Source organism: Herpailurus yagouaroundi, unplaced genomic scaffold (genome assembly GCF_014898765.1).
Source record: "Herpailurus yagouaroundi ecotype Mexico unplaced genomic scaffold, PumYag 141, whole genome shotgun sequence".
NCBI lineage: Eukaryota > Metazoa > Chordata > Mammalia > Carnivora > Felidae > Herpailurus > Herpailurus yagouaroundi.
The window spans coordinates 38002976-38030601 of NW_024412396.1; the positions used below are offsets into that span (position 1 = coordinate 38002976).

General features: G+C 38.7%; 1 protein-coding gene across 1 annotated transcript; it reads left to right on the forward strand.

Moving 5' to 3' along the window:
- The first annotated feature begins 9258 nt into the window (after nucleotides 1–9258).
- On the forward strand, nucleotides 9259–10459 carry LOC121031299 (small nuclear ribonucleoprotein F-like). The gene has a single exon (XM_040476449.1). The coding sequence runs from the start codon at nucleotides 9958–9960 to the stop codon at nucleotides 10165–10167; it is 210 nt and encodes a 69-aa protein (XP_040332383.1). The 5' UTR covers nucleotides 9259–9957; the 3' UTR covers nucleotides 10168–10459.
- The last annotated feature ends 17167 nt before the right edge of the window (nucleotides 10460–27626 follow it).

The window sequence follows — 27626 nt, forward strand, 5'->3', positions numbered from 1 at the left end:
TTTGCATTTCTAAGTGCTCCTAACTTTCTGGTGTCAGAAGTCAGCTGTCAGAGAGAAGGGACAAATTGTGACTCAGCTCAACCGTTTCTGTGAATTTTCCTGGGATTAGCTTTTCTAGGAGGGAAGGGGCTGGTTCCACCTTTTCCCAGAAGATAAGGCAAAGTTCTTGCTAGCCACAAGCACGGTCCCTCTTGGAGGTCTCCTCTAGGGGCCCTGGAGATAAGTGGGGTGAGTCCAAGGGCCACATACTAACTGTAGCAGCTACTAATGATTCCATATGCCAGATCCACACTCAGCACTTCCCAGGCCCTCACATTTAATTGTCTCAGCAACCTCGCACTTAATTTTAGGACGAGCTCCCCTTCTTTGGCCCCTCCACCTGTGTCCTCTGCACTTGGGAAGAGACGGACTGTTACATGCTCGGTTGGCATAAAGCTGACCTCTGGCTGCCTAACTATGTGTCTGGTCCCAGGCCAGGCTATACCCTCCCTATTCCTGGCTCCCTCCTTTGCCCTGCCCCACTCCCTCAGCACCACCTGTATCCTGCTGAGAAGGATCCACTTCTCCTTAAATGCTTACTTGAAGGAATGGAACTAGTTTGCTGAGGTGAATTGTGTTTCCTTCTTTTTTGCTTGCCTACTTTTCTGTCACCAGATCTCTCTGGGAGCAGTGATGCTCTTAATTAAGCTGAGATCTCAGGCGCTTAAAATGCAAAATTCACAGGCAAGCTGGCTGGTGCCTGAGGCTGGAAAAGTATGCTCTTCCTTACCAGAACCCCCCATAAGAGCTCCTTCATTCTAATGGAGCAAGTTCACAGGACCAAAGAATGAGACTCATCCCAGTTGAGGGGTGCTTCTTTGGGGCTAGACTCTGCATCTCCTCCACACCAGCTGGGAGTTAAGGGGCTGTATTCAGCCATGAGGAGAAAGGTGTGGGGCATCCTCCTATCACCTGAGGGTAGCTCCAGGTTCCTGAGAGGATGCATCTATGGGGTCACAGAAATCTCCAAGCAGGGTATCTGGTTTTTAGTAAAGATGTGAGACTGAGAGTTGTGGTGTGGACCTAGAGATGATGAGCAAGTGGGAAAGTTATATCCAGCTCTGGAGAAGCCTACAAATTAGGCAGAAATTCTCTTTAGTACTTTAGCCCATTCCCATTGCTCAACACACAGGTTCTTCCAAGTTGACTTCAACCTCTCATTTTTTTTTTTTAATTTTTTTTTTCAACGTTTATTTATTTTTGGGACAGAGAGAGACAGAGCATGAGCGGGGGAGGGACAGAGAGAGAGGGAGACACAGAATCGGAATCAGGTTCCAGGCTCTGAGCCATCAGCCCAGAGCCCGACGCGGGGCTCGAACTCACGGACCGCAAGATCGTGACCTGGCTGAAGTCGGACGCTTAACCGACTGCGCCACCCAGGCGCCCCAACCTCTCATTTTTTAACATATGAAAAAGAAACAAGGTATTCTCAGAGGTGGTCCCATCACACAGCTCTTTTCAACTATCTCCCGCTGCCACTCACCTCTCACCTCTGAACTGGGCAGGTGTCCATAGGTATGCACAACAGCTCTGCTCCTTCCCTCTGTTGTGAGAGCAGAGCCTCTGAGTTGAGTGAGGTCTGCAGGAGGGAAGGTCAAGAACTGTAGATGTGGTGTGGGGGCCCAGATTACCTCTCAACTTTCTATTTTGCTCCTCACATCCAATTGAATGGGACTTGATATAATCTCTTCATATATACAAGGTGTCTTTTGTGTTTACTAAGAAAAAGATACACCTGCAGGGTGAACTGCTTATTAAAAAAAAAAAAAAAAAAGGAACCCACTTTGGGTACATGTGTTAGAAAATGGTACCCCTTCAGAAGCTGGTACAGTCCTGCTCAGACCATTACAGAGAGTAGTTGTTTCCACTCATGCTTAGTTGAACTGGGTACCCTTGTGCAGGGTACAACCTGCACAACAGTTCAGGGCATCCCTGGCTCTTGGCCTGAGTTCAGTGGTAAGGACTTTAAGTCTCATTTTATTGTTGTCATTCCCCTATACCATCTGTGTCAAGGATCTTTCAGCTTCTCTTCATTTTCAGCTCAACCGAAAATGCACCTTTTGTGCACTGGAGCTTAAACCCACACTTGGTCATTTTAGAAGTTCCACTGACTGGTTAGCTTTGGTCCACTGGTCAGATGATTAGAATGTGACACAGATGGCAGATCTTCATTTATCGTTTTCAGAACATGACTGTATAAAAAGGAGTAAGCCATCAACAGTGTCTCAATGACTTATTTGTCTTATTTATGAAACAAAACATTTGTCCATCCAGGTATGCAAGGAGCAGTCATGCACCTTGTCCTTTTGTGAAGGCAGAAAAGAACACTGAGTTGCTGCCCAGTTCTGAGTAATTTCAGCCCTGAGTTCTGTCTGGCCATGTGCCACTGCTGAGCTGATGCCTTCTCCTGGCTGTTTGATTATTCTCCAGGTGACATGGGTGCTGGCCCAGTAGACCTTCATTTACTCACCAAAACCACCACTGTCACCTCTTCCTCCTCCTCCTCTTCTTCCTCTTCCTCCTCTTCTTCCTCCTTTTTAAATAACCACTGGTTTATTAAAGACACACTTTTCTCTCACTGAAAATGTTTCCCGAGTAGAAATTGCTCATTAGTTGAATGTCCTGGGTCTACCTGCAGTTCCACTCTGTCCTGGTGACACAGCCAGCCTGGGAAAACTGTGAAGCACAGCATGTGGGCCTTTTGGGCCTTCCTCACTTAAAGTGGTTGTTTTTCTCTCTCCTAGAATGACCCTCCTTGCCCCTGGCACCTCTCTGGGTCCTTTTCTTATCCTTGCCTATAGGCATACTACCCTCTGGGAATTACTGGGGAAACCAAGTGTTAGGTGGTAATGATAAAAGGTTTACCTCCTCATGGGGTGCTAGCATTCTAATTTTTTTTAATGTTTTATTTTATTTTTGAGAGAGAGACAGAGTGTGAGTGGGGGAGGAGCAGAGGGAGACACAGAATCTGAAGCAGGCTTCAGGCTCCGAGCTGTCAGCACAGCGCCCAATGCGGGGCTCGAACTCACGAACTGCGAGATCATGACCTGAGCTGAAGTTGGACGCTTACCGACTGAGCCACCCAGGTGCCCCGGGGTGCTAGCATTTTAAATTGGGGACTTGTCACGGGGCGCCTGGGTGGCGCAGTCGGTTAAGCATCCGACTTCAGCCAGGTCACGATCTCGCGGTCCGTGAGTTTGAGCCCCGCATCAGGCTCTGGGCTGATGGCTCAGAGCCTGGAGCCTGTTTCCCATTCTGTGTCTCCCTCTCTCTCTGTCCCTCCCCCGTTCATGCTCTGTCTCTCTCTATCCCAAAAATAAATAAACGTTGAAAAAAAAATAATAAAAAAATAATAAATTGGGGACTTGTCGCAAATGAATGAGATTGTAATCATTGAAAGAAAAGTAGTGTTCTTTTGGGACTTTACAAAAATCCATGCCTCCATTATCCAGGATAGGCTTAATTTTTGGTACTTAAAAATAACCAAAATTTCAGGAGACCTAGATGCCAGTAAAGTTGTACCTAAGGACATTTCATTCCCTGTTTAGACAGTGCACTCCGTTCATACAGTTCCACCTCTTCTAGATGTCTGACACCATCACTGCAGTATCTTCCCTATTGACCCTGAGCAGATCTTGACCCTCCAAACGCTTAGAGTCAGGGTGGTTAAGGACAGTTTGCTCACAAGTCACCTCTTTTCATTGTGCTCTAGGTCTTTCCACACATTCCCCTGACGTGGACAGGGCTGGTGATGAGGACAGTGTGCTCATTTCATCAGCAACAGCTTTAACTGCAGACCTCCTCTGTTCTTTAGTAGCACATTGAACAGCATGCTGGCACAGTTTTGAACTGAGATTTCTCACAGAAAATTTGCAAGCACTACATCTTGTTTGTTTGTTTTAAGGCAGTGATGTGAAGCTTGTCTTTCTGAAGAAAATGAGTTAACCAGGTCCTGATGAGCTTTACTTGGGCTTGAGAATAGTAGTTAAGTCACTAATTATTATTTTCATCTTTTTTTAAAGCTGAGAGTAATAATTCTCCAAACATTTTAGTTAAGAGAAGGTTATATAAAAGAATTGAATTGAGTGAATTAAAATGAATAGAGTCACTTCTGTTTGGACAGGCATCTCTGCCAAATGTTCTTTATTCAACAGTATATACATATGTTTTGAAGTCTATAATTTGCTAAGTCGTGTGTAAAAGGGCTGAGGTTGTAATGATGGAAACCATGCATTTTCTTCTCTTGAGAAGCTTGCTCTGTAGTGCAAGAGGCAGAATGCTAAAAGTCTGGGCTTCAGTTTCCTCAGCTGTAAAGTAGGGATAATAGTTAGACCACATGTAGCTAACTGTGTGGATTAAGTGAGGTAATGTCTCAAAGCCATCAGGATGCTGCCTGGTATGTAGTAAGTGCAGTTTAAGTGTTTCAGCAAAATAGATGAGCTAGAGGACATTAACATGTGATAAGAACCTAGCATGAGCATGTAGGCAATAAGTAAAGTGCTCCGCTTCTGGAGTCCGGAAGATTTTGATGGGGAGTGTGATGGTGGGGAGTGGCTCCACTGGGGAGTTGAGACTTCATCTGGGCCTTGAGGGATGAATAAGAGTTCAGTATGTAGAGTAACAGGTAGGAGAATTTCCAGAAATGGGAGCAGCACAAGCTGTCTTCTAACTCAAAGAGCCCTGCCCACAACATTCTGCCCAGAAAGCTTCCCTGGCTCCAGCTCACTCCACTGAGCCAGTTGGTACCAGGTCTTCTCCTCTGCAGCAGTTGGCACATGCCTCTTTTTCAACACCATCTCACCATTTGGCGACACTTTTCCTCTAATATTCACTGAATGTTTATTGAATACTGTCTTGGTACTGATCCTCATGCTGGGTGCAGTCACTGCCCTCAGAAACCCCTGGAATAATGAGGGGCTTTCCCTGGCACCAGTGGGTTCCCATAGCATACTGTCTGGTTCAATATAGCTTAAAAATACCATTGAGAGAGCTTATGCATCTATAAATAAAGGAATCCTTCCCATGCCCCTGGTTTTGGATACGGAAGGAATTGTCTGTCGCTGTGTGAAAGGGATGGAGATCATTCTTGTGTTCACTCTTTCTGTGAGTTCTGTTTATGTATTCAAAGAGTTGCTCTTTTTATAGAGCTCAGAGCATCTCAAAGGAAAAAGAATCATTGAATATTATTGATAACAGTTTAGGAGGACTTGAAGGATCTGTCAGTTTCTTTAAACAACTGTATGTTGTAGCTGTTTGCAGTCTATTTGCAGCCTTTGAAGTTTGTGTATATTTTATCTTCTGTGTGTCCCATGGCTGGGTTCACAGTCTATATGGAGGATAGAGCAGAGCATGGGGCATGTTACAAGCTGAATCACAAAGCTGTTTGGCAGTTTTCAATCCTAGAAATCCTGTGTTAGGGGGAAAAAATCAGCCTGGCAACTGTTTTTTTTTTTTTAAACAATCCAAAATTTCTCATTTTGCCCTGTTGTAGTAGTGAACTTGAGTTTCATTCATGACTATTTCAGTTACAGCAGAAAACTCAAATATTTAAAATAAGACCATAAAGAGTAGTGGTCACATGATGAGATGTGTATCTCTGACCAAGATAAGGAGTATGCTGAGAGGTGATGTATTGGGAGGGGGGCAAGTGGATGGTGATGAACACTGGAAGCAAAAGACCAACAAGGAAAGAACTTCAATAATTTGCTCAGGAAACCCATAAAACAATCCAGTGAAGAAATGGGCAAAAGACATGAATAGATACTTCTCCAAAGAAGACATCCAGATGGCCAACCGACACATGAAAAAATGCTCCACATCACTCATCATTAGGGAAATACAAATCAAAACCACAATGAGATACCACCTCACACCTGTCAGAATGGCTAACATTAACAACTCAGGCAACAACAGATGTTGGTGAGAATGTGGAGAAAGAGGATCTCTTTTGCACTGCTGGTGAGAATGCAAACTGGTACAACCACTCTGGAAAACAGTATGGAGGTTCCTCAAAAAAATTAAAAATAGATCTACCCTATGACCCAGCAATTGCACTAGTAGGTATTTACCCAAGGGGTACAGGTATGCTGTTTCAAAGGGGCACATACACCCCAATGTTTATAGCAGCACTATCGACACTAGCCAAAGTATGGAAAGAGCCCAAATGTCCATCAGTGGATGAATGGGTAAAGAAGATGTGGTATGTATATACAATGGAGTATTACTCAGCAATCAGAAAGAATGAAATCTTGCATTTGCAACTACACGGATGGAACTAGAGGGTATTATGCTAAGCGAAATTAGAGAAAGACAAATATCATATGACTTCACTCATATAAGGAATTTAAGATACAAAGCAGATGATCATAAGGGAAGGGAAGCAAAAAATAATATAAAAACAGGGAGGGGACGAAACGTAAGAGACTCTTAAATATAGAGAACAGAGGGTCACTGGAGAGGTTGTGGGAGGGGGAATGGGCTAAGTGGGTAAGGAGCATTAAGGAATCTATTCCTGAAATCATTGTTGTACTCTATGCTAACTAACTTGGATATAAATTAAAAAATAAATTTAAAATAACAAAGAAAAACTAAAAACATAATAATTTGCTCAGGAAGTTGGAGGATGTGCACTAAGGCAGCAGTGGTGAGAATGAAGAGAAGGAAAAGCACAAGAGATATTTTCTTTCCAGGTAGGATTGACAGGATTCGGTGGCTGTTGGAAAGGGAGAAAGTGACCTGTGTGAACTCTGAGCTTTCTGTTTTGGGTAATGAGTGATGTGGTATTGTTCATGGGGTGAGGAGGAGAGGTGGAAAAATGGGTTTGGAAGGAAAGATGATTTCAGTTTCGGATATGTGGAGTTTAGAATACCTGTGAAATGTGTATTGAGAGAGAGGTTTATGGGCACTTGGATAAATAGACTAAATTAAAGAGAGAAGATCTGAAAACAGAAGTGGGGCAGGGGGTGGACAGCACATAAATCCTGTCCATGCCTTGACACTAGATGAGATTGCCCAGGGACCAAGAGATGAATGAAACTTAGGCAATTGATTTTGTGTATATATTCATGTGGCCTTCGAGCACTTACAAGGTCATTATAAATACATTGACAAATAAGGGAAAGAAAGTCTTTGGTTAGGCTATTGTTTTGAGTTTTGGCTCATAACATGTGGTCTGTGGTGGTAAATGACATCTCAAGGTCCCTTCCCACATGAACAAAGGGAGATATTTTTAAGTGAAGCTCTATTTTACAATTACAACTGTAGGACAGCAGAGAAATCAGACTTTGAGCTGAGGTAGCATTTTTCTTCTCCCCTCCAATTGAAGCTTTCTTTGAATTTGGAAATCATATCTTTCTTTATCTGGGTCAAGGACTTGAAGAAAGGCTAAGTGAGCTTGGTGCAAAACAGCATGTTCAGATGTTCACATTAATCCCGTTAAACTACTCACACAGAGAAAGTAGATGGCGAGAAAAGACAAAAGTAAAGAAATTTTTAACAGATGGTTGTTTTTATTATTTATTTATCTATCTATTTCTGATTTACTTTAAACTTGGCTACTACAATCACTTTGAAAGCAAATCATGCCTCTTTGGTGAGTGGATAGCTGGTATTAATGGCTTTTGTTGCCATAGCCATTAAACTCCCCCCACCCCAAATCTTTGTGAAAAGTATTAAATATTCTCAGGGCGCCTGGGTGGCTCAGTCAGTTAAGCATCCTACTTCAGCTCAGGTCATGATCTCATACTCTGTGAGTTTGAGCCCCGCGTTGGGCTCTGTGCTGACAGCTCAGAGCCTGGAGCCTGCTTCAGATTCTGTGTCTCCCTCTCTCTCTGTCCCTCCCCTGCTCATGCTCTGTCTCTCTCTGTCTCAAAAATGAATAAAAACATTAAAAAAATAAAAATATTCTCAGGATTCCGGTTTCTTTGGTTGTTCAAAACCTGTTTAAATGTACCATTAACACAACAATCCTTTAAGAATCTATAAGCCAAATGGTAGTGGGACTATTTGATTAATAAATAATTATTCTGTGTTTAATTTAACGAAAAAAATCTTAAGACTGTAACAGATAAATCAGCATATGACATAAACATTTAATTTCAGAAAACAGTGCAAATTAGAATAGAGGAGAGTTTATTGTATATGAGTTACAGAGATCTAAAATTTGAACAAAATTTAAGGTACATTTAAAATCTCATTCAATTCCAAAACATTTTTTTCATAGATAAACCTCATTACTAGAAAATATGCAGTGAATTTTTTTAACCATTATACTCCAATTGCAATGGATGTTGGCATCATGGTTTTATAAATAACAATATTCTTAGAGTAAAAACTGACTCAGCAATTCAGCCCCTGAAATTTATCTTAAATATTCTAAAAGAAAAAATCCACATACTTGAAATTTCTGTTGTAGCATTATCTAGAGAGAGCAATTGTCAAGAATCAGAATGTCCCAAAAGATTCAAAAATTGCCCTAGAAATCATGGATCTTGATTCAATATAACATTAAAATTATTAGAATTGGTAATTGGTAAGACTATAAGGAGACAGGAAAACTGGTTGGTAGACCCTTTGGGGGGTTAAGTATAAAGAAGGATACTTTATTTTGTACCTTGTAAAGCCAAATACCAGGAAAAATAGTTTGCTCTTCATGTTTTACTTTGGCCAGAAGTAAGCTCTTTACAGCTAGCAACTCTGTCTTAGTCATCATCCTTTCTCTAGTGCTCAGTAAATGTTTGCTAAATTGAACCTAATCTCTGCACATCTAATATGTACAAATGAAAGGGGTAGGGAATTTAAATGACTTTTAACTTAAAAATTCCCTAATGTCACTTTTCATATTATATGTAGGACACAGAGATATATAAGATATATCTCAAATTTTCAGAGATAATTTGGGGGAAAAAGTACAATCCATGATATGCTATCATAAAAATACATTTGAAGGAAATATATTATTTATATGTTGTACTATATAGTGGAGTCCAGGTGCAAAATAGTATGTTCTGGATATGATACTATGATATTTTTGGATATTAGCATTCTAATCCTGGAAAATAGATAATCACGGTTATAAAATATATTCACTGTGTATCAGGTAATATTAGACAACAAAACACACATTACTGGTAAATGAAATTTCATACCATACATGCAGTTCTATTAAAAACAAATACTAGTAATGCACTGCAGAAATAAGGTTATTTTTTTTTTTTTTGATGTCTGATCTTATTTATTTGTTACTCTTAGAAAAATCTCCTTTCTGTCTGAACTGAGAAGCTCTCAGAGAAGACAGCGTCTGTCTCTTGGCAATCTGTTCCTGGCGTTTTTCTTTGGCCTCCTTCAGTCTGTTGGCCACAGGTTTAGTATATTCTGCAGCCTCTTCCTTACTTAGTGCACTGCTTCTTCTACGCAGTATGCTGACATTTGTTTTGGAGGACACATGGAGTAACAAGACGCTGAATCTTGGGTGCTTTGGTTCTAGGTTTTTTACCTTCAATTGATGCAAAGTTACTTTTGGATTTCTCCATCTCTCCCTCCTCCACCTTCTCCATTTTTCTTTATGTTTTCTATTTTTTGTGTGTGAAAACTTGCATCTTCTATTCTGGCACATACTATAATTGTAGAGATGTGATTTAAAAAATATCAGCTACCTCCAGTCTACCTCCAGATTGTGCGTGGGGATGTTCTCCTGCCTGTGGACATAGGAGCATCTTTGTCCCAGACCTTCAGCCATCAGAGCCCTTTTATTCTGGAGGAGTTGTAAAGAACATAGACTTTGTTCAGAAAAGAATATGGACATTTATCTTCACCCTGGAAGCGCTGCGATTTGCGCTCAGGCATAGCTACTCCAGTCAGGAAGGACGGGCAACAGCTGGGTCGGTGCTGAGTGGCCTGCAGCATTTGCTTGTAGTCGAGATGAATTTGCCACTCAATCCCAAATCTTTCCTGAATGGATTAACAGGAAAGCCAGTGATGGTGAAACTCAAGTGGGGAATGGAGTACAAAAGCTATCTGGTATCTGCAGATGGCTGTATGAACATGCAGCTTGCAAACACAGAAGAATATACAGATGGAGCATTGTCTGGTCATTTGGGTGAAGTTTTAATAAGGTGTAATGTTCTTTAATTCAGGGGTGTTGAAGAGGAAGAAGATGGGGAGATGTGAGAATAGCATCTTATGTGGTGAATTTATATGTATGTCCAGACAATAAACATGTTTAAAAAAAAAAAAAGAATATGGACTTTGAAGTCACCTAGGCATTATTGAAACTGTTTCTGAAGTAAATCAGCCAAATATCCTTAGAAAGCCTCTCAATCTATCGAACTCACTTATTTTAAAAACTGGGTTAATAATATGACCTTATATGGTTTTGTGAGGAGCTAAAAGGGTAATTCTCATGAACAACCCAGCACTGCACCCAGGCATGTTATAGACAACCATGGTGGTTTCCTTTATATCTTCTATGAAAAATGCCTCACTGTATGAAGCACCTATGCCTTCTAAAGCAGCCCATGCCCTGCTTATTAATTTACTTGGGCTGCCATAAAAAAGCAGTGCAGACTGGGTAGCTTGCATGACAGAATTTTTTTTTTTTCAAGTTAGTTAACATACAGTGTGGTTTTTGCTTTAGGAGTAGAACCCAGTGATTCATCTCTTACATAGGACACCCAGAGCTCATCCTGAAAAGTGCTCTCCTTAATGCCTGTCACTTATTTAACGCAGCCCCACCCCCCGAACCTTCCCCGCCCCACTCCCTAGTAACCCTCAGTTTGATCTCTGTATTTGAAAGTCTCTTATGGTTTGCCTCCCAATGTTTATAGTACCACTGTCAACAATAGCCAAATTATGGAAAGAGCCCAAATGTCCATTGACTGATGAATGGATAAAGATGATATAGTGTGTGTATATATATGTATGTATATGTGTATATAGTGTATATAATGGATAAATATGATATAGTGTGTGTATATATACATATGTATGTATATGTGTATACACACACACACACACACAATGGAATACCACACAGTGATGAAAATTGAGATCTTGCCATTTGCAACAACATGGATGGAACTGGAACGTATTATGCTAAGCAAAATAAGTTAGAGAAAGATATCACATGAAATCATTCATATGTGGAATTTGAGAAAATCAACACATGAACATTAGGGGAAGGGAAGGAAAACAAATTTATTTACAATTTTGAAAGCCAGAAGTCCAAGGTGTCAGTTTGGTTCCTTCTGAGGCTTTTCTCCTTGGCTTGTATATGGCTGTCTTCACACAGTCTTAACTCTGCCTGTTATGTGTATCCAAATTTCCTCTTGTAAAGACAGTAGCCATATGGGATTAGGGCTTACTCTAATCACCTCATTTTAACTTAATTGCCTCTTTAAAGACCCTACCTCCAGATACAATTACATTCTAAAATACTGGAGGTTTGGACGAAGATACTAATTTTTGTTGGGACACAATTCAGTCCATGCCCTGCCCTCTTCACTTTGGATTTTTAAAGTTTATTTATTTTGAGAGAGAGAGCACATGTAAGAGAGTGCTAGTTGCGGAGGGGCAGAGGAGAGATAATATCCCAAGCTGTCACCATAGAGCTCATCGCGGGATCAATCTCACCAAATGTGAGATCATGACCTGAGCCGAAATTAAGAGTTGGATGCTTAACTGACTGAGTCACCCAGGTGCCCTCACTTTAGATTTTAGAGACGTGTTCCAAAGAGAAGCTCTGTTGAGATCCCAGCCAAGTCTACATGGACAATACTTCACCTTTACTATTATCTACATTGTTTCACCGTGTATGTTTGAAATGTATTGGCAGTAGTTGCAAATGCACACACATAGAAAAAAGGTAAAAGGGAGTTGACATGTTTAGTGAATATGCTCTTGAATATGCTATTAATTCTTTCACTCACACATTGAATGGGTTTGTCCACACACATCAATTGAGCGTTCACCATATCCCAGGCATTGCTATAGGCCTTGGGAGGTGAGAAGAACACATTGTGTTTGCTTTCGGGAGCTTAATCAAGAGAGGAAGGGAGGGAGTCAGAGAAACAGGAATTCTGAAAATTTCAAGACAATACAGTAGTGCAAAAGGTAGATAAGCATAGGATATTACATTAAATAACAACGGTATGATTCTAATATTAGAAATGCGATTGGAAAATTTCCTATGCAGAGTGAGGCTAAGAGATAAGGGTTAGGGTTTTAGAACAACAGTTTACCTACCTCTTATCTACATCCTAAAGTAGATCTGACCTAGAGTACTAGCTTGATTATTGGGAGAATAAAAGTCTGAAGTTTATCCACTCTGGAAATTGAACTAATCTTTCTGCTTAGGTATATAATTGACCCTATTTATAATGGCATGATTCTCTTAGAACTTTAGATGCAGGATCTTAAATTCATGAATTGGTGTATCAAATACTAAAGTATGAAAATACCCCAAAACACTAAATACAAATACTGAAAAAGTGGTAAGGATTTCAGGAGATAAGGAATAGCAAGAGTGCTGGAAGCTGGAATAATAAAGGCAGCATTGAATGTTGCATTCCAAATCATAGTTTTGATTTCATGAGTTTTAGGTGGGAGGAATAGTGAAAGGATCTGGTCTAGGGGTATCAGGTGGTAAAGCAATCATGGGTTGTCTTTGGGGGAGCACTAGGAAAGAGCAGCTCATATGAATGACCCAAAAGAGTGAGCTACAGTGCTTTTATATTATAAGGGGGAGTATTGCAGAAACCAGGAACAAGGATGTGTGTGGATATTTGTAGGGGAAGGAGTAGGTGCTTTCCTATGGCCAGTGTCCTCAGTAGCTTCTATGAAGATGGTGGGTTAAGGATTAATTTTATTTATCTATGTATTTATTTATGTATTTATGTATTTATTTTAGTGAGCATTAGAGTTACATTTTATTTTTTACATGTAATTTATTGTCAAATTGTTTTCCATAAAACACCCAATGCCCATCCCAACAGGTGCCCTCCTCAATGCCCATCACCCACTTTCCCCTCTTCCCCACCCCCCATCAACCCTCAGTTTGTTCTCAGTATTTAAGAGTCTCTTATGGTTTGCCTCCTACCCTCTCTGTAACTTCCCCCTCCGCCGCCCTCCCCCTTGGTCTTCTGGTGAGTTTCTCAGGATCCACATATGAATGAAAACATATGGTATCTGTCTTTCTCTGCCTGACTTATTTCACTTAGCATAACAGTCTCCAGTTCCATCCACGTTGCTGCAAGTGGCCAGATTTCATTCTTTCTCATTGCCAAATAGTATTCCATTGTATATCTAAGCCACATCTTCTTTATCCATTTGTCGGTTGATGGACATTTAGGCTCTTTCCATAATTTGGCTATTGTTGAAAGTGCTGCTATAAACATTGGGGTACAGGGGCACCTGGGTGGTTCAATTGATTGAACGTCTGACTTCAGCTCAGGTCATGATCTCACAGTTAGTGGGTTTGAGCCCCGCATTGGGCCCTGTTCTGACAGTGCAGAGCCTGGAGTCTTCTTCCAATTCTGTGTCTCCCTCTCTCTCTGCCCCTCCCCCGCTCATGCTCTGTCTCTGTCTCTCAACAATTAAAAAACCCCCAAAACATTGGGATACAAAGGGCACCTGTCATCAGCACTCTTGTATCCCTTGGGTAAATTCCTAGCAGTGCTATTGCTGGGTCATAGGGTAGATCTATTTCTAACTTTTTGAGGAACCTCCACACTGTTTTCTAGAGTGGCTGCACCAGTTTGCATTCCCACCAACAGCGCAAGAGTGTTCCATTTTCTCCACATTCTCTCCAGCATCTATAGTCTCCTTATTTGTTCATTTTAGCCACTCTGACTGGTGTGAGGTGGTATCTCAGTGTGGTTTTGATTTGTATTTCCCTGATGAGGAGTGATGTTGAGCATCTTGTCATGTGCCTGTTGTCCATCTGGATGTCTTCTTTAGAAAAGTGTCTATTCATGTCTTCTGTCCATGTCTTCACTGGATTATTTGTTTTTCAGGTGTGGAGTTTGGTAAGTTCTTTATAGATTTTGGATACTAGCCCTTTGTCCGGTATGTCGTTACAAATATCTTTTCCCATTTCGTTGGTTGCCTTTTAGTTTTGTTGATTGTTTCCTTTGCCGTGCAGAAGCTATGAAGCCAGCACTACTTTGATTCCCAAACCAGACAGAGATCCAGCAAAAAAGGGAACTACAGGCCAATATCCCTGATGAATACGGATGCAAAAATTCTCCACAAGATGCTAGGAAATTGAATTCAACAGCATATAAAAAGAATTATTCACCATGATCAAGTGGGATTCATTCCTGGGCTGCAGGGCTGGTTCGATATTCACAAATCAATCTGTGATACATCACATTAAGAAAAGAAAAGATAAGAACCATATGATACTGTCAAGCGATGCAGAAAAGGCCTTTGACAAAATCCAGCACCCTTTCTTAATAAAAACCCTCGAGAAAGTCGGGATAGAAGGAACATACTTAAAGATCATCAAAGCCATTTATGAAAAGCCCACAGCTAACATCTTCCTCAATGGGGGAAAACTGAGAGCTTTCCCCCTGAGATCGGGAACACGACAGGGATGTCCACTCTCACCGCTGTTGTTTAACATAGTGTTGGAAGTTCTAGCTTCAGCAATCAGACAACAAAAGGAAATCAAAGGCATCAAAATTGGCAAAGATGAAGTCAAGCTTTCACTTTTTGCAGATGACATGATATTATACATGGAAAATCCGATAGACTCCACCAAAAGTCTGCTAGAACTGATACATGAATTCAGCAAAGTCGCAGGGTACAAAATTAATGTACAGAAATCAGTTGCATTCTTATACACTAAGGAAAATTGGGAAGATAAAGAAATTTCCTATATACGTCTTAGCCCCCAATATACATAGCCTCCCCCCATTATCAGCATCACTCACCAGAGTGTTCTATTTGTCAACTGACAAAACCTACGTTGATGCATCATTATCACCCAGAATCCATACTTTATATTGGGGTTCATTCCTGGTGGTGTATATTCTTTGTGTTTGGACAAATGTGTAATTATATGTATCCACCATTATAGTACCATACAGAGTAGTTTCAGTGCCCTAAAAATCCTCTGTGTTCCACCTATTCATCCTTTTCTCACTAACCCTTGTCAACCCTTGATCTTCTTACTGTCGTCATAGTTGCCTTTTCGAGGATGTCAGATAGTTGGAATCTTATGGTGTGTAACTTTTAAAGACTGTGTTCTATCAGTAATATGCATTTAAGATTTCTCTACCTTTTCATAGCTTGATAGCTCATTTCTCTTCAGCTGAATAACATTCTATTTCCTGAATGTACCACAGATTATTCATTCACCTACTGAAAGATGCCTTGGTTGCTTCCAAGTTTTGGAAGTTATGAATAAAACTACATACATCCATGTGCAGGTTTTCATGCAAACGTAAGTCTTTAGCTCTGTTGGGTAAATAACAAGGAGCATGATTACTGGGTTATATGATAAAAATATGTTTAGTTTTGGGGTTCCTGGATGGCTCAGTCATAAGAGCGTGTGACTCTTGATCTCAGGGTCCTGAGTTCGAGCCCCATGTTGAGTGTAGAGATTAAACAAATAAAGAGAAACTTTGATAAAAGTATGTTTAGTTTTTAAGATGCTGTCAAACTTTCTTCCAAAGTGGCTGGACCGTTGTGCATCCCGCCAACCATATAGAGCATTCCTCTTGCTCCACACCCTCACCAGCCTTTGGTGGTGTCAGTGCTCTGGATTTTGGAAGATAGGAGTATAGTATCTCATGGTTTTAATTTGCATTTCTCTGACAACATGTGATGTGTAACATCTTTTTAGATGCTTATTTGCAATCAGAAATCAATTTTGATTGAGTTGGTGAAAGCTCTGATTTGTCATGTTGTAGAAAAGAGGCTGCCAGTCATTTCTTCTGAGCCCCGGAAAGCTATGAGGAATTGTGTACGTCCCTGGAAACAGTAGTAATTTTCAAACACCACAATTATCAGTGAGTAATTGTTATCTGTAAAGCCAGCTGTAGTTTGCTCCAGCTGAAGATGTCCTTAATCACCTTTTGAATCGATCTATTCCTGAGTGACAGCCAGACATGCCTTGGTTTGCTCTTTACCTTTTACAGAAAGTCCCAGATAGGAAAATCAGTTTCTATTTTAGTGCAGGATCTGGGAACAGGCAGACCTATAGGAGAATAGATGGGGGTGGTCAGAGGTGAGAAGGGATCTGAATGACTTTCTACATAATTCAATTACTATGAGCATTGAGTTTTATTCCTGTGCAAAGGCATGAACACTGCTTTTGGTTTAATCATGATACTCTGAAGCTGACTGGTTGTTTGCAAAATATTTTGAGCACCTTGGAAAAGTGGCATCATTTGTGTATAAAATATTACTAAATGTGCTTTTTGCCAAATAATTCAGAGAAAGGTTCAGCTGACTTTCTTTGCTTTTCTGATTTAGAAGCTTTTTCTTCAAAGTAGAAGTAATGATTCTTTTGCTTAAATGTAACTCTGGGCACAGTTACAAATTTTCAGCATGTTTTTGGCTTCTAATAATTTACATCAACTATTCAGTAATTTGGCATTTTTGTTGATTCTTTTTCTAAGGCAAAATGTTACTTGTTAAATGTTGCTCCTGCTGGTAGTAAAATGTGGTTACTTTGAATAATGTTTCTGCCACTGTAGGTAAAAGGAAAATAATTTTGCTGATATCTACGTACATGGGGGAGGGGAGAAAGATGACATATATTTTAATAAATATCGAATATACACAGGAAGCAAAGAGTTAGAATTATATTTCTTAACAGTGAAAATGTTGTGTATCCTGTTTGTACCTGTACCCGATAACAGTGCTTAATAGCATTAACATTCAGTTTATATTCTGCACCATAAGCTACAAGCCATAGCATCCTCTCCTTCCTCTTTCCTTCCCTCCCTCCTTTCCTTCCAGTGAATGCCAGTCATGTGCCAGACTAATCTTGGTATCATTCAGGAAAATTCTTGCTGTTATTAAAAGCTACATATGATTTTCTGTTTTAAAAATAGGGCAACTCAGATTTCATAGTTTAATCATTTGACTGGGGTTAATAGTTATTGAACAGTTACTGCGCATCACTCTGAATATTCTAAAGAAATAAGATATTTCATAGACTGATATTAAGGAGATTTATAACCTTAATGGGGAGACATAAAAATGTCATAAATATATCTATAAAGAAATCCAGTGTTGGGTGGATAAGTACAGAAAAAGCAACAGAATATAGAAGACTTAACTCCTCTATTCCTATGATTCTGCAAAGGATAAAAATATTTGATTTCTTATTTCAGGATTCAGGTGGTAGTTCTTGCTTATTTCAAGATAATATATTTTTAAAAACATTTTTATTTCTGCACTAACACAAGCTTTCTGTGGTCTAATTTAGGAGAACCAGGATCTGTGCGTTTTAGAAGGCAAGGCATTCAGAATAAATACAACAATAAACAACTGTCCAGCTTTGAGACAAGAAGTGTCACAGGCAGGATGATTTGTTTGTCAAAAGAGTCATCCAGAGAGTGGAGATACTATAAGAGCTCAGAGCTGAGCTGGACACAGCACTGTGACCTGTCAGTGGGAGATGAGAATTTTTGTGATCCTCAGACAATAGGTATTGTAGGAACTAGTGCAAAGGAGTGGGGAAAACTTTCATGCACGGTAAATGTTATCAGCAGAGTTGACCAAGGTTAGCGCCTTAGCCATATGGGGGAAAATGATTTCTGGTAAAGGTGAAGGTGGGAGAAGATGAAGTAGCAGGTGAGGGCCACATTGAGAAGGGCCTTCAACTGAAGCAGGGAGTTTAGCAGTTTCTTAGCAACCAGTGGTAGTCTAGGGAGAGTCATCTTTCACTAGCTTGAGATCCCACCCAAACTTTTTCTCCTCTCATTCTTGGATGAGATGCAAAGATGGAGGGTTTGGGAGACACTGTGAACAGATCTGGAGATCAAGTCTAGGGTGCTTCTTCACTTGGTGATGGATGGATTGATTTATTGGATCAGTACCAGACAATCTGAATGATGATGATGAGAGGTGAGTGACCAGCCACAAAGTGCAGGGACTTAATAATAAGGATTGTGTTGTCATTGTTAATAGCAGGGTTAAAATAACAGCTACCTTTTCAATCTTACATCTTCATGGTTCAAAAGATGCCAATACAGCATATTTCTCAGACTGTGGCTATTTGTAGGCAACACACAGTTTTCATTGTTTTAGGATAGTTCATGTTTTACTATGTCCTTTGACAGAGTAGCACAATGAGGCTAGGGAGAAGAGCCAAAGATTCAGTCTTTCTCTAAATCTGTGCACGAGGTTCATTGGCTCTAAGAAGATGGAATTCTCCACGAACCTCTCCCAATTTATGGACAAGCCCACAATTCACCACTCTCTGACACGAAGCCAAGAGGAGCCAACAGAGATAGGAGGAGCCATGTGTCTAGGAATTGATCTACCTAAAGATGATTCGTGACTATGTCAGTTTATTCACTTTACTCATTCATGTGTGAGCCATTGGTTTATGGCTAGGTTTCATATAAGTATGTCATGGCTAGGTTTTTTCCTAAATATTAATGGGGGACTTGTGATTCAGTACTTCAAAATAGTTATTAAGATACAACTACTAAGTATAGACTCTATCGTTGGAAATTTTAATGTGCATTAAAATTCCCTCCCTAATGAAGTGGAGAAGAGACAGAAGATGAGAATGACTTATGAGAAATCTTGAAAAAGCACTGCAGAGAGAGAGACTTTTACAGTGTAGTTCCAGGGATGAGTGTTGGCTGGCTGTAAGCATTCCATGGTCTTATGGCATTCATCTTTGAATCCCTAGAATACAGCCCGGATATTTGGTAGAGACACACTGGATGTCTGTTGAACTAAAGTAATATGACAGCTATGGGAGTTAGGCTAGCAAGGCTGAAAATTGTTGCTCAGGAGGCTCTCTGCACAGGGTAGGCACTGACGAATGCACAAAATGTCCTAAATCAGGGTTCTAACTGAGAGGTAGAAATGTTGCCATAGTAATTGAATACTGGTGAGTGTTTGCTTCCCTTTAGCCTAAAAGCTAAAACATGGAGTGCACGTGATTTCTAAACGGATGAAATTCGTGCCCAACTAAGTATACTACCAAATAAAAGGCTATTTAATTCACTGCGTCTTTCATGCTTCCTGAATTATTCCTTCACCCTACTTTCCATATGTCCGCTTCTCCCTCAGAAGTAACAGCTGTGGAGACCAGCAGTTGTGATGCCAACCTCTGTAGTCCTGGCAGTTGGCTAGTGCATCATTGGGCTGGTGGGAGGTGGAAACCATGACCATGAACAACTCTGCGTTTGCGGGAGCGAATGCATCTGGAACCAGTCACTTCTTGTGACCATCAGTGTCCTCATTTACTTTAGGTTTGGAGGGCATTTTGAGTCTAAACCACATCATTTCCTGAATATCTTTTTGACTTGACTTTGGAGTAAAACAGGAGAGTGGTAATTTAGAAAATTTCTGAATTAATACTTCAGAAGTATTGAGCTGATCAGAATTATGGAGAGACAATCACATGTGGTCCAGTGAAAAGGTGGCTTATTGACAATATCTCTGTCTAACCTAGGACTAAAATGCCCCAGATGGGAGGAGTGGTCCCTCTACACAAACTGGCAGAAATTAGAGATGATGGAGGTAGTTTCTAGGGTTTTTATGTTCACAAGTTCTCTCCATCTAGATTTTCAGTAGAGAAATAATGTGCTTGTATTCCCTTTACAATTTCCTCCATCTCCTTTACTGTTTCCTTTGTATTCCTGTCCTTTTTTTGTTAAACATTCTGTGACCTTTTCAGTTAAAGTCTCCATATAAGTATGATGTGCATCCTATCCATTCACTTTCTCTAGAATAAAATGATGAATGACACAGCAACTCATGGGCTATTACCGTAAGTAGAGTATCTAAACAGCAACGTCTCTTGGCCCCACCTCCCCTTTTCTGCAAACCTTAGGGGCTTTACCAACTTTAGAATAACATCACACATTTAAATTTTTTATAAAGTGATTCCCAAGGTCAAAGTCGTTTAGGCTGCTCCTTTACCATAGCAATTGTCTAGACTCCATCCAAGAGATGCCAGGAAGAAGGAATCAGAAGAGAGGCTCTTGATCTTGGTCCTTACCTTTGAAGATAGATAAATTCATTTGTCTCTAACTTGGTATAAATTGATGGGGAATAGTGCAGAGGAAAGCCTATAGATTCTGAGTTGAGATGCCTTAGACAGAAAATTTCCCCAAATAAAATGACCTGAATTGATTTTAATTTCTCAGAATTGGTATATTGGTTTGCTAGGGTTGCCATAATGAAATACCAGACATGGGGTGGCTTAAACAGTGGAAATTTGTTTTCTCCTGGTTCTGGAGGCTGGAAGTCCAAGATCAAGATGTCAGAAGATTTGGTTTCTGTTGAAGCCTCTGTCCTTGTCTTGTAGACAGCTACTTTCTTGCTGTGTCCCTAAAAGGACACCAATCAGAATAAAGCCCAATCCTTGTGACTTTATTTAACCTTAATTACTACTCTAAAGGTCTGTATTTCAAGTACCGTCACATTCTAAGGTACTGGGGGATTAGGGCTTCAACTTATGAATTTGGGGAGACACAATTCTTTAACAGTTGGCTATACACAATTTGCCATGCTCACAACTTAGAGTAAACAGTGAGGGAAACCATCAAACCACATTGTTTCCAGATACTGATACTTATTTACTATTGTTGTGTTTCTCCAAATAAAAGTGCCCTTACTCATTGTAAATTCATCCTGAACTATAAATACATAGTTCGTAAAAAAAAACTCATTATAATTTTATAAAGAACCAGGCAATGTTTTTCTCTTACGTGCCATCCCACTTAAATTCTAAGTGCTTCTTGCAAACTGACCTCCTTTCACACTGATGTAAAATTCTCAGCTATGAAATGGGGCAGCTAAAAGCCTTTAACTTGTCATAAGTCCCACAATGCCTAACCTGTAAGGAGATTGTTGAACAAATGAGCGTAGACCTAGAGGAAATTGACCCAACCCTAACAAAAACAAAAAACAAACCCCATTAGATCTTTCAATGAGATGGATGTATACGTTGTTTTTCTAAGCTATTAAAAATTATTGACATTAGGCATGCCAGATATTGGTAACTTTAGTCAAAAATAATGTCAGTCAGTTACTATTGAAACTTTTATAGGTTGATGGAGAACATAAAATATATTTCTAAGTCTGAAGTACGTTTTTCAGTAAAATTATTTTTCACAGATTTCTTCTAAGTCTAACAATGGTGGCCTTAACTACCAGGTCATAATAGTTACACACGTTTATGCTTCAACGTATTTATTTGTTATCCATTAATTGTTATTTCCCAAGTCTGTTTACTTGGAATTTGTTCCTATTTGTACTATGTATTTTTTGCCATATTTGAATACTGTTTATCATTCAAATGATGTTTCAAAACACTGAGCTGTGATACCTGATTATTGAACACCTGTTTTCTGGAATGCAGCTGGTGATAGGAAGTGACAGCTCATTGTCTTTGCAGACAGTAGAGTCTCTTCATCTTTCCCATTCAGATGACTCAGTGTTCATTGTAAAAACATAATGAAGAGGATACTAGACTTATTTCAGCAACTCTAGGGATACGGTCCTTTGAATTCTAGATTGTCAAGTCCCTTACTTGAATATGTATAATGAGATAATTCAAGCAATATATTCTAATTTAATTTTAACTCAGCATTTAGGGTTTTCTATTCATGAAATACATAACCTGATTTAAAAAAAAATCAATGAATTTGATGGTATCTTGAAACCTTATTTCATTCTCTCTGGAGTTGTCATGGCAACAGAGAAACCAGGGTGCTATGGGGGAGATGTGATTTTAGACTTCTGCTGTAGTTATTCCTGTGTCTAGTCCAGAGAGGATAATGTGATGGCTGCTTTATTCAAAAAATTATGTTTATTATGCATTATGCTAGTATAGCAGTCATGGAGAACTCAGATTCTATAAGATCACTGGCCTTGCCACTTTACCTAGTAAGGTGGGTTCAGGTTTTCTTTGTCCTATTTAAATTTCTGTTTTGTGACTGGTAGGATATTTTTGATATGTATAGTATCCAGTTAAGGATATTGGATCTTAAAACAAACAGGATGGAGAATACAGAATTGAAACAATTGAATTTACTAAATGGTTAGGTTAAACACCTGAATTACACACTTTCTGCGTAAATATGAAGTTAGCTTTGATTACAGATCCTGCCCCACAGATGATCTAGGCAGCTCACTGTCTTACCCCATATTGTTGAGACCCCTGAGCCTGCCTGGTAGTGGCTTTCTGTCCACTTACATAATATGACAGGTTTCCCATTCGGCATGCAAATCCTCATGATACCTTTTTTTTTTTCTTCTTGCTCTTTGATTTTCTTTGTCCTTCTTTTCTCCCTTCTACCTCCCTTCCTCCATTTATTTCCCTCTCCTTTTCTGGCCCACTGACCCTCTGACCCCCTTCCTTACTTCCTTCTTTCTTCAGATGCTTTATCTTTTACATTCACTGCACTGAATTTACCTACCACCCTGTATTGCCTCCAACTCCAAGCTCATTCCACTTTGCTAAATAGACTCAATTAGCTTCTCTCTGTTCCCACCTCTCTCCCCTCCCCTCCCTTCCTTCCTCACTGAACTCAACCCTATAGGTTTATATGTCCAGCAGCTAATTACTTTGTAGTGCCAGGTCTGTGCTCAGAGTAGATGGAGTCCTTGTGGAATTTGGTGAAAAGCCTCAACATATGCTGCACAATTGTATGCAAAAGCTGAAGTCAGAGCAATAGGAAAAAGTGAAACCCCCAGGGGTTAGCAGAAATCATGAAGAAGGTTTTAGTTATTATGGCGAATTGGCAGCACTCTGAGCCAGTCATATCTAGATTTCCAAGGGTGAGGGAACTCTGACGTGTTTATTATATACATGTAAGACAGAAACAAGCAAGCATTTAAACACATTATAAACAGATATATACTAGGGAAGCAAAAGATGGGCTTATGAATGCATCTTTGCAATATGTATACCACATTAAAAATTTCTTTATTCAGCTCAAAACTGAAATAGTTACTACATTGATTTCATAAGGGCATTTTCCCCCATTAAAGGTTAATTTGGAGTCCAGAACCATTGCAGATTGGGACAGGAAAAAAAAAATGGAAACATTTTCTTGGTAGGTGATAATGCTTAGTGTTCACAGATCAAGATCCAGATATAAGACATTAAAAGAAGTCATACTTTCAGATTACAAGAGTGACAGGCATGTCTGTATCACCATACTAGGCATTATTTGGAAGTATTTATCCTCTTGTTTCTCCATTTAAATAAACCATAGTCCATTGTTAACTCTCTTAACTACCGAAGAAGTCTTGTGTATTTAATGGCTGCCTGATATATTCTTATAGTGGAGCACTTGGACATAATGCCACAGTAGATTTAGATATTATTTAGGTAATTCGTACTTAAAAATGCACTGAACAGTAAAGACATTTTCACTGAAAACAGACAATATGAAAAATTTAAGATGATTCAAAGGCTTTAATTAATGATAAATTCAACCCTATGCTGGCATAATTAGGTCTGAGCTTTAGACACACTGAAAATGTCAGCTTTTCCAGTTGGCACTTGTATAATCATAATAGCTTTTCACGATTAAAAGAATTAAAGCCACTTCCAAAATAAAAGCACTTCATTCTTAATTCAACCTTGGTTTGCTGGAATGGAATAATGGACAGTGGCCTTAGTTCTACACTCTCAGTTTATATGAAAATGGGTGAGGAATCACTAGAAGCTTTACTAATGTTTGCCCAAAGAAGTCTGTTAATCAGTATAGAACCAAAAATAGAAGCAAGAGGATGAATGTTTGATGAAGGTGGTATTGAAATTGTGGGCCTCACTATGTTGGTTGGGAAGGCAAATTCTCCCTCTTGTCCTTGTCTTCCCTGCTCTTCTACACGCCAAAGCCTCAAGATACATGGAGTACTGAGCAGGTGCAAGCTATAGCAAGCGTTAAGTGTGGTACGCACATTCCCATCCAAATATCTAATAAACATTTCACAATTAATTTGTCCCAAACTGAAATTAACCTCCAAATTTGTACCAATGTCTTCCCCATTTCAGTTGATGCCAACTCCATCTACTCAAGCCAAAAACACTGGAATTATCCTTGACTCCTCTCAATCTCTTACCCTACATCTAGTCTATCAGGAAATAGTACCAGTTCTATCTTCAAGATATGTCCAGAATCAAATAATCTTTGCTGTGACTATCCTGGTTGAAATACAACAAATTCTCCCTTCTGCATATCTTTTCTTATTATAGTCTATTTTTTTTAAATTTTTTAATGTTTTATTTTTGAGACAGGGAGAGACAGAGAATGAACAGGGGAGGGTCAGAGAGAGGGAGACACAGAATCTGAAACAGGCTCCAGGCTCTGAGCTGTCAGCACAGAGCCCAACGCGGGGCTCGAACTCACGGAACGCGAGATCGTGACCTGAGCCGAAGTCGGCCGCTTAACCCACTGAGCCACCCAGGTGCCCCTCTTATAGTCTATTTTCAAGAGCATCCAGAATAATGTTTTTTTTTCTAATTTTTAATTTCGACATGATATCAAGTTTATAGAAACTCTACAAGAATAGTACAAAGTTTTCCTTTAAATCCTTCATCTAGATCCCCCAAATAGAAACTTTTTCTGATTTACTGTTTTTGGTTAAGTGTTGCTACATTCTCTTCTGTAAAGGCATACTATTCTACATTTTTACCCCTGTGGGGCCCCAATCAGGGCCTGGTGCTTGTTTTACATGCAGCAGTTTCTTGTTTGCTTTTTGTTCTTCTATGGAAATTTATTTAAGCTTTCTATTACTAATGGGGTCATTTTCATAAACTTTATGTTCCTCAAAAAAATAAAAAAAAAACTATTTCATACAAGTTTTCAAATTTGTCTCTCCATAACCTTGCAAATAGTGTGTTGTTTTTTTGAATTTTTACCAATCTGCTTGGTGAGAAATGATATCTCAGAATTGTATTAATTTGCATTCTATTAATATAAGTAAGATTGAATGCCTTTCCATGTGTTTAAGGGCTTTAAAAAATGTTTGGATTGTTTTTTCGTGTTTTTCATTCATTTTACTACCAGGATTTTGGTCCGTTTTTTTTTTTTCCCCCAGAATTTTTTAAGAATTCCATATTAATGTTATTGGCTCTTTATTTGTGATATATAAATGTTTTTCTCTAGTATTCTGTCTTACGACTTTGTGGTGTGTTTTGTTTTGGCCTTGCTGAAGTTTTAAGTTTTTATGTAGTCAAATTTAACAGTTTTTGCATTTTCTCTGGATCTTGAGTTACAGCTAGAAAGACCTTTCCCCACCTCCAAGATTTTATAAAAATTCATTCATTTTTTTTCTTGTTCTTTTGTGGTTTCATTTTTTTTTAATATTTATATTCCTGAACCACTTGGAGTTTATTTTTCTGTACGAAATAAGGTATAGATCTAATTTTGATGTTTATCCAAATATCAGTTATCTCAGCGCCAGTTATTAAAATATCAATTCTTGCCCCAGTGACTTGAGATGTTACCTCCATCATACATTAAAATATTCACTTTGGTGTGTATCTGGACTTTTAATCTTTTCCCACTGGACTGCCTATATGCCCATGTGCCAGTACTGCTCTATTTTAACTATAAAGGTGTTATAGTATGTTGTAATGTCTGCCAGGGCTTGTTTCCTAGTAGCTCTCTTTTATAGTATTTCCTGGATATTCCACATAAAATTTGAAATAACATGTTTAAATCTATTAAAAAGCTTACTAATATTTTCTTGGGGGTTGCATTAAATTTATACCTTATGAAGAACTGATATCTATAAGATGTTGAGCCACATTATTCAAGATGTAAGAGTATCTTTCCATTTGTTCAAGTCTAATATTATATCTCAGGAATGTTAAGTTTTCTGTGTATAAATTTAGTACATTTCCTATTTATTTCTAGGTGTCTTATTTCCTTTTTGCTATTATAAATAAGGCTTTCTTTGTCATTATATGCTGTGATTACCTTTTGTGTTTCTGAAAGCATGTTTGGTGTCTGCATGTTAATTTTATGTTCTGAGTTTTTTGAGTTACCTTTGTCATTGACTATCTGGGTATATGATTATATAGTCTGCAAATAGTAAATTTCTTTTTTTTCCCCCAACTCTTATGCCTCATAGTGTTTTCTCTCATCTGATTGCATTGGCCTCTAGAAAATTTTAAATAGTTCTATACTTTGTGGATATCCAACTTATGTTCTCAATACTCATTTTAAGAACAGGGTGAGTTCTGTTTAGTTGAGTGATTTTTACCAAAAACACGTTTTAAAATTTGTTAAAGAATTTCTCCACTTATGGAAACAAAGTGGTTTGGAAGTATTAGTATGAAGTCTTAATAACTTATTTACTGAAATTGAGCCAACTTTACATTTGGAATAAATCTTACTTGGTCATGGAGTATTGTTTTCATATTACCATGCTGGATTCTGTTGGCTAAAAGCTTTGTTCTTATTCCATAAAAAGAATTGGATCATTTTCCTTTATTTTCAGTGTTCTGGAACTTATTTTGGAATGTTGGTACTATCTGGTCATTAAATATTTTGCAGAACTCCCCTATGAAACCATCAGGGCCTGGTGTTTATTTTGTGTGTAGCAATTTCTTATTTGCTTTTTTCTTCTATGGAAATTGGTCTGTTTACCTCTTCTATCACTAATGGAATCATTTTCATAGAGTGTAAGTCCCTAAAAAATGCATTTCATACAGATTTTCAAATTTATTTCTCTAAAGCACTCTCCTATTATTTTAAAGCATTTCTTCTATTTCAATGGTTATTTCCCTTGCAATTTCATATTTTGTATTTATATTTTCTGCCTGTATTTTTCTGAATTAAGTTAACTATTGACTTGTGTTTTTTTCTTTGTTAGAGATTTTGCTTTATTAGTTACATCTTCTGATTTTCTATCCTGTACCTTATTATTTACTTTTATCTTTAGTATTTCCTTCTTTGTGTGTTCCTTTGGTTTACTTCATTTTTTTCTTTCTTGTTTTTTAAGATAAGAATTTAATTATATTATTTTAATTCTTTTTATTGATAAGTGTTTCAGACTGTGAACTTTTCTCTTTTCTCTCTTAAATATATTCCACAGAATTTGCTAGGTGGTGTTTTTTATTATTTTATTTTATTTTATTTTTTTACTCCAAGGACAATTTTAATGACAGTGTAAAATACAAATATGTTATATTAATTTTTATTTGTAGTGACAAAACTCAAACTTTCTACAGAGCCCTTAGTGGATCCATATGTAGTTGATAAATATCCACATCCAAAACCTGATTCATTTTTTAAGTTTACTTTTATGTATTTATTTTTTTAAATTTTTTAATATGAAATTTATTGTCAAATTGGTTTCCATACAACACCCAGTGCTCATCTCAAAAAGTGCCCTCCTCAGTACCCATCACCCACCCTCTCCTCCCT

Coding starts and splice junctions, on each gene's coding strand:
- LOC121031299 (XM_040476449.1), top strand. CDS start 9,958: ATGAATTTGCCACTCAATCCCAAATCTTTCCTGAATGGATTAACAGGA.